The sequence below is a fragment of the Calidris pugnax genome, unplaced genomic scaffold, assembly GCF_001431845.1.
Source record: "Calidris pugnax isolate Ruff unplaced genomic scaffold, ASM143184v1 scaffold24, whole genome shotgun sequence".
Taxonomy (NCBI): Eukaryota; Metazoa; Chordata; class Aves; order Charadriiformes; family Scolopacidae; genus Calidris; species Calidris pugnax.
The window spans coordinates 882,254-890,192 of record NW_015090922.1 but is presented as its reverse complement, the minus strand read 5'-3'; the positions used below and the strand labels follow the sequence as shown (position 1 = coordinate 890,192).

General features: G+C 44.0%; 1 protein-coding gene across 2 annotated transcripts in view; it reads left to right on the top strand.

Moving 5' to 3' along the window:
• LOC106893315 (calpain-13-like) overlaps nt 1-7,939 on the top strand; it is a 57,932-nt gene that overhangs the window by 21,558 nt on the left and 28,435 nt on the right. The window contains exons 1-4 of one of the 2 annotated variants that reach the window (XM_014951214.1): nt 1,030-1,057; nt 1,594-1,712; nt 5,470-5,603; nt 7,407-7,581. In XM_014951214.1, the coding sequence (XP_014806700.1) occupies nt 1,042-1,057; nt 1,594-1,712; nt 5,470-5,603; nt 7,407-7,581 (444 nt within the window). In that variant the 5' untranslated portion in view covers nt 1,030-1,041. Of the gene's footprint in view, nt 1-1,029; nt 1,058-1,593; nt 1,713-5,469; nt 5,604-7,406; nt 7,582-7,939 lie in introns of those variants that run through there. The other variant, XM_014951215.1, reaches the window with a different exon arrangement.

Below are 7,939 nucleotides of genomic sequence, written 5' to 3'. Positions count from 1 at the left end.
TCAGAAAACTGACAGCATTTGCTAATGCTGAGCTCACACAACCGTACGAGTCACGTTGTGCGCTGGTCTCATTTTCTGCAGCATGTCAAATCAATTGGGGAGAAGAAATGCCAAGGCCTGCTTAAGAAAGAGCTGCTGTATTATTTTTCTAACTCAGAAGTTTTTTTTCCTCCCTTTTATCTCTTCATTTTCTTAGGTGTATGATTACTTTCCTATTTAAGGCTGATCGCTCTTCCAAAACAGAGCCTTATCCAGTTGGGGTGTGCCAAGGGTTACTCACAGGGGATGCTTGGGCCATTCCCACCTGAGCACTCAGATATCCCAGACTGACAGCAGATAGCAGATGCAGGTGGGAGAATGGTTCACATTTCTGTGTGCAAGACCAAGCTCTGAATTGTTTCCCCCTTCACTGCCCAAGCAAGACTCTCAAGGAATGCAAGGAAAATCTCCCTGAATTAAAAATAAGTCTGCCAGGCCTATGGGATTTTGCAGCCAGAGATTAAGCTTTCTTTCTATGGCCTCCTCACCAGAAGTGATGAAAAGCAGCCCAGGCTGATCTGTATTAGTCCTGCACACATACACAAAATGCTTAGAGAGCAAAACATTTCCAGACCCAGCACTGAGCTGAAGTAAAGACCCTGCTCCACTTTGCTTGGAAACTTCTGTGTCTCTGCCCTACTGTCCCCTGGGAAACTGCATGATTTTGCAGACAGGCTCAGAGCCCTATCTGAAAAGTATTGGTAGTGTTAGAGAAACCCAAATGAAAACTCAATGAGCACCCAGCCACAAGTCTCCATCCCTAGGAATAGCTGAGCAGACTGAGTATCTCCTCTGGTTTTGTTGCTGGCAGGCAACAAAACATCAGGGCTCAAAAGAACAGTTTTCAGCTCTGGAAAACGTAGGCAAACTAGGGTCTTCAAGGGGCAGAAACACACTGCTGGCGAAGGCTGAGTATTCATACTGCTCTTTGCATTTTCTTTCCTCCAGGAACTTCAGAGAAATCCTTTTTTGATCATAGATGGAGTTAGCAGGTTTGATATCATGCAAGGAGAAATAGGTAAGGTCATATTCCTGTTTTGGAAAAGATTGGCACAAAGCCATAACCTGTGATTGCTTTCCTATGTTCTGAGTGCTTGGTGGGAAGACGTGGACCATGGTAGTTGCTGTAAATGATTAGTGCAGGTCAATCCAGACTCACACAAGTCCACACATAATTTATTGCAGATTTTAACAGGATTTCCAAATGCAGAAGCTTTCACCCCTGATACTTGTATATGGCACCTGCCTAGACCTAACTGGTCTAGTGGGAGGTGTCCCTGCCCATGGCAGGGGGGTTGGAACTGGATGATCCTTAAGATCCCTTCCAACCCAAACCATTATGGGTTTGGGTGACATCAGAGTTCCCAAAAGACATTGCCAGTGAAAACTGGATAGTGGTTCAGCATTTTGGGGGGAGGAAAGGGAGACAGTGGAACACTGGTTTCTTTTAAAAAGCTGGGTCTTAGATGTTGAAGTCCGTTCTCCTAAAGAGTTAGTTATGGTCCGCAACAGTGAGTAACTGAGTGAATGCACTGGATTCTTCCCTCCCTTAAGGTGACTGCTGGATGCTGGCTGCCCTGGGCTCCCTGACACTGCAGAAGCAATTTTTGGAAAACGTTTTGCCAAAGGACCAAGGATTCCAAGACAATTATGCTGGGATTTTTCATTTCCGGGTATGTATTCTCTGATGTATTGGTACTGCTCAGCCTTGGCTGGTTGGATTATACAGGTGTCCAAACTGCAGTCCCAGATCTTGACATCCTTGAATGCTTTAGTTCTTCAGTGTTGACTCCCAGTTCAAAATTTTGCAGAAAATCCTGAATTTTCTAATGATTCCTTGTACTCTAGGTGGTGCAATCACACTTCAGGGAATTTGAAGCCCTTTTCTGAAAGTTAGGACTCCAGAGGTACAGATACCAGCTGTTCAGATAGATTTGTTTACATATATATATTTCAGACTTTTTTTTTTTTCTGTTGTCTGCTTTGGTTTGGACAGTTTGTGATGACTGTCAGCACACCTGTGTTCTTTATCTATTTGGACTCATTTTCTGTTTCCCCACATACTTCACCTTGCCTTTTTAGCTCATGGAAATAGCTTGAAATTACAAATCCTTGGAGACAGATCAGAGGAATAGGCTTTTGATATTTTGAAAAGAGATTTGTTTCGGAGAGAGGAGCAAGGCTCTTTAGTAAATCTCACTTTCTACCAACTCTTGAAATTCTCTGAATCTCCCAGGAGGGTGACTGGGACAGTAACTGTCAGGTCTTGCTTGCTTGTATCTGAGTCGACCAAATATATTGTGGGTTTAGAAGCACTTGCCCATTAAGCTTCGGAAGCTAAACTGGATGTAGAAAGAATAAGGATATACTTGGCAATTCCTCATCTCTCCTTTTTTAGAAATCTGTTTTGTTATACACAGTTCAGTACCAAGCAAAGAGCTCTGGCAGTGAGACTTCTTTGACCCCCTGGAGCTCTCATGGAGCAGCACCAGGAGGATTATCTCATGGGCAGTCTAAATTTTGCTCTGTTCCTTTGCTCCTCAGAATACCAGATGTTTCTGCCTTGGCCCATTTTCAGCATGCAGAGGTGCAGTGTATGAGATAAACCAGCTGAAGGGACACCCGTCCACTTAAAACACATTAAAAGGATGCAAGCTAGATTGTCTTTCATGAGAGCTTTGGAAAGATTAGTTAGGAGCAATCCTTAAATCTTAGGCAGTATAAATACCTTACAGTATTTGAAAATGTTTTCCCTGTCATCTCATCTGCAAATCAATGCAACTGTTTCTGGCTTTCCTTGAGCAATAAACCCCTGAGAAAGCTACTCTGAATGGAAATGCTTCTCGGCAATGCCTTTCAATTATTCCATCAAAGATATTTTACTGCCATCCACAGGCTAAGCCACCAGTCCCCAGTTCAGTGAAGAATTGCAAACAAGGCATATCATATGCTAATATAAAAATTTTAGCTTATAACTTTTTTTCACCCTTTTGGATCTGGAGCATGTTGCCTCTCAGGAATACAAAGTGTTGCTCCAGTCTTCCTACACAACACCGGCTGTTTGGCTGCAAGAGTTACAGGAATTAAGCACTTCATCAGCTGTAGTTAAGATGGGTGACATTTTTGTCTGGGGAATAATTACAATGACACTTTTTTTCACCAGGAATTAAGCCAGTCCTGCGTTTTTATAGGAATCACTTTCTCTGCCACAGAAACTCTGATGCCTCTGAGGCAGCATGCGCCACGTGTTTTCAGCTGGGGAAAAAAGCCAGAAATATTCTGCAGGGGTTACACAGTGGCACAGTGCATCAACTCAAAACAGGAGGGATCTGCCCTGAGTGTTAACATTCCCTTCAGGAAGAAACTGAAGAAATCTTCAAAGGCCATAAGTGGTCAAGACCTCAGTTTTAGGCTACATCTAAAAGGTACTTTCTAACACCAAGCAAGAGAGAGTAGTTGAAAGGTATGGGATTTTCACCTTGCTCACTTCTGGAACTGGATTTCTCTGAGATCTCTCTCAAGGGAGGGGAAAAGGGAGGCAAAATAGCAAGAGTATCTCCCTTCTGATCAGCAACACCCTAGTATGTTGTTGTCATCTTGCAACTGCTCATTTCTTTTGCCTGCTCTTCTAAGCCCAGGGAAACAAAGTCCTGATTTAAAGACTCACCACAAATATGGAGGTGAAGAACATTCCTCTTTGCAGCCTGACTAAATAGGGATTCTTTGTTTCATTCACTGTTATGTTCTTAGCTGCAGAACTTTAAATCCTGAGTGAATCAAGAAATTCCACACAGCCACACACTCCCTCCAAAAGGTGAAGATATCGCCCCTCTTTGAAGGCCTGTGAGGGAGAATGGCTTCTCCCATAGGACTCTTGCACTCTCCTGAGCATCCTAGGACTTTCCATGAGGCTTCTCATTGCTGTTGCGGCTTTTCCTGGACTTGCGAACTCTCATGAGATGACCACCTGAAAGTCTGCAGCAGTCAGGACAAAGCTCTTTATCCAGCTGAAGAAAAGTGCTGCATTCAGGCACAGGACAAAGCTCTTTATCCAGCTGAAGAAAAAGACGGTGCTGCATTCAGAAGGCCTCCAAGCTTCAGCTCCCTACCAAAGATGGCCAAGGAAGTTGGCTTTTGAAAAAACGTCACTCAGTGGGTTTGGACTGCATTAATCCCCACAGCCAGTTCTATATTGTTCTCTTTGTTCACTTCTTGTGTTTGTGTGTGAAGCACCACAGGGAAGGGTCACACCTTTTCTCTATACAGACCTGCTGTCAAGTGTTGACTGGTGACAGGAGGGCTCATCAGATGACCGAAAATACAGCTCTTTTTTTGGACTGCACTTTTGCCTGCGTCTCTTTCGGGAAGAGGGCAGGCAGTGGCAGGCTCTTCCTCCAACGCCATCCTGCCAAAATCATGCAGAAACCACTCCTGGAGCTCAGTTTGGAGAGTCCAACCATGCCACCACCAATGTAGGAAGTGAGAGTCCAGGGTGAGGCAGAGCGTAAGGAGGATCAAACCTGCTTTTGGCTGAGCAGGCTGTAAGCTGCTTTGCTGCTGGGCAGATCTGGTCTTGTGCTTTTCTAAAAGAACAGCTCATTTTTTTGGGTTTTTCATTGACCAACGCTGTTGAAATAAAATCATGCTAGACTAAATCTATTGCTGGCATCCTTCCACCGGAGTCCTTAGCATTACTGCAAATAAGAGCTTGGCCTCTTATGATTGCGAATCATGCTAAGCTACATTAATCTGCTAATGACTCTGGAAATGGCTCCTTTAGTTCATCCCCACAGATCTCTTTCCTTGCCTTCTCCCTTGAAAGGCTTCATCAGCTGGATCAGCTGGAGAAACACCTGCTCTGTCCACATGCTGGAGAGACCGCCCGCGTCCTCCTCATCTATCAAGGAGATGGATAACGCCTCAAAAACAGTCTTTAGTCACCACACTGTTCCTGTCCGTGACAACATGTCAGAGTTTTAATTGAAACACAGAGAAGAGAAAGTCAAGAGACTGGATCTTGACAGGGGCTCTCTGGCCAAGAGGTGGGCTGCCAGGAAAAATCCGAGTGCAGCCGAGGAGCAAGGCTCAGTGGACCATCTGTGTGATTGTTCTTTATCATCTTGAATCCTTGCTGTCAGCTGATAATATTAGCATATTTCCCAGTCTTTCCTCTCGCTGATTGCAGGACTGTTTATATTCCCAAATGACTTCTCTCCTGCCACTGGGAAATCCAGCCACTTGGTAGCTTGTGTAACAATGTAGACCATCAGCCTGAAGCAGTTCAGGAGAGAACTTGCACATATCCGTGCTTTAGATTAATTCCTGTGCTATTTCAGGGGGCTGTTGCTTGGCATGAATATTAGCTCTTAAAAGAGGTTCATTCTTTTCTCTCAGTTCTTTTTTTTTTTTTTTTTCTTCTCTCCTTTCCAGTTCTGGCAATGTGGAGAATGGGTGGATGTAGTGATAGATGACCGGCTGCCGTTCCTAAATGGAAGATACCTGTCTGTACACCCTCGAACATCAAATGAATTCTGGCCATCCTTGCTGGAAAAAGCATATGCTAAGTAAATATACCCAGTCTATTCTTCTATTCTTCCACCCGGTGCTGAATGGTGTTTCACCCTCTGCTTTACAGAAAACACACAAAAGTTCAGGGTAACACCTGTGTTTGTTGTGCTTCTGTAAGGAATTGTGGCTGCATGCAAACACAGGGCCAATAAAACCTGGAGATGTTGGTCTCAGGCTGAAGACCTAAATGTACCCAGTCCAACTCTGGGATATTAATGCCTGAGAAGTAAAATGAACAGGGGAGTCACTGAACAGGGGCCGGGCATCTACTTTAAGCAAACTTCTTTGCCTCTGTTTCCCTTTCCGTATCCTCAGCTGGTTAGAACTGCAGACTCTAAGCAGGGATTATCTCTGTTTACAGTCAGTGATCAGAGATCATGCAGATATTTGGAACAGGCAATGAGAGGAAGCGTGGTTAAAGAACATGCCGAGGCACAACACATGTGCTTCTGTGAGTCTCTGGCCAGCTCTCGCTTCACACAGAGAGCTCTGACGCTTGGCTCCCCAGAGTACTGCAGGGTTAATAAATGATCAATAAAGAAATAATGATTTTTATAAGTATCGAGGAGTGAAGGGATCCAAATGTGCTCCCTTAGCATGTTACAATGCCCATTATTAAATGTACTGAAGAGAAATTCCTGTGCTTGGGGTAGCATGAAGGGCTGGGAATTGGTACACACCCCCTACATCAAGCTGGTGTAATGTTTGCAATGCAGTGAAGAGGGGCTGAAGAAAAGAGCTAATTATTTCGGCAGATTTGATCAAGAATAAGCAAATGTCAAAGCAGCATCTGAGTGACTCAGGAATAGGATGCTTTTTGCCCTGAGATACCTCAGAAAAGTTGACTCAGGGTTCAGTATCAATTTGCTGCATAAGATTTTAATTACAAAGCAAACCAAGCCTCTATTAAATTAAAGTTGCAAGCGATGCTGTTTATGAGATTCCCATTTGAGAAGTTTTTCCCCAGTGCCCATGACAAATTCTTTTCATCAGTGTAGGACAAGGACACCCCTTCAAAATACAATTAGCCACAGCCTTCATTTGATTACATTCATTAAAGACAGTGTGTATGGTAGAGTTTAACAGCATGCTCTACCTGCTCTAAGTACGGCATGTTCCAGCTTATTTGCTGTCTCAATAAAAAGCACACGATAAAAACAACAAGGACTGTGTTGGCAATATTAAATTATTATCCTATTATTGTGCTCTAGCAGAGTGAATTTGGAACAGTGCTGAAAACTTGTTTCTGTCTTGCCTTGGGAGCACGGGCAAATACCTTCACCTCTATCTTCCTCCTATTTCTCACGTTTGAAAGGGATACTGGCCTTTTTTGTGTAGTGTCATGACAAAGTATGATGTAGAAACTAACAGTTCAGCTCCATTTGAGCTGAAACATCCATTTGAACTAGTCACCCTTGGCTCCCTTCCTGTTCAGAAGAAGGAAACTGGGTATTTCAAGACGAGATGCAGCTCATCTCCCTCAAACCTCTGCGTTGGCATGAGATGTACCTTATTTTCCACTGCCTGTAAATAACTCCAGACAGGTACCTCAGATGGGAGTGAATACATAGGGAAAAGTCCCTCTTTGCCTCATTCATTCCAAAGGACATGCGTGGTGTCTGGTGATGTCTTTCAGTCACATTTCCTTTCATTGCCCCAATGTTTACCCACCCCATGCTCACCCCTTCAATGTACATGTTCATTTTTGGAAACAGTCACTGTACATTTGTAAATTGTTTATTAAAACACAGTGTAAGGAATAATTAACTTTTATTTCCACACACCTCTCTTCCCCCCAGGTTACGGGGCTCCTACCAGAACCTGCATGGAGGCTACCTTTCTGATGCTTTAGTAGACCTCACCGGTGGAGTCCAAGTGCAGTTTTCATTGAAGGATCCTCCTTCTGATCTGGAGGAAATACTGAAAGCAGCTACCACGTCTCGGTGTCTGATGGGGTGCAGCACCTCAGGCCATGTGAGTCACAGGGCCAAGAGCCTCTCTTGGTTTTACCATGCTTGTATAAAGGTTGCTCTTTTAAGTGAAAAGGAGGTCCATAATCATTGCCTGTAACAGTTACAGCTTATGGATGCCTGGAGAGATCTTGGCAGCAGAAAGTAGATAAGGCTATATAGTAAGTAATGTAAAGACTTTTGGGTAGATGTAGGTGGATTGGTCTGTCAGAGAGGGGTCTGTGGCTGGTCTCCTGGCTAGTGGTATCCTCTTGCAGCAGGGCTGATTTGGGCCTCATAGCTTTGTGACCGATTCTAGCAAGGCCAAAACACACCTCTCTTCTGCAAGAGGATATTCTTTGCATTTTGATTTGCAGGCTGCC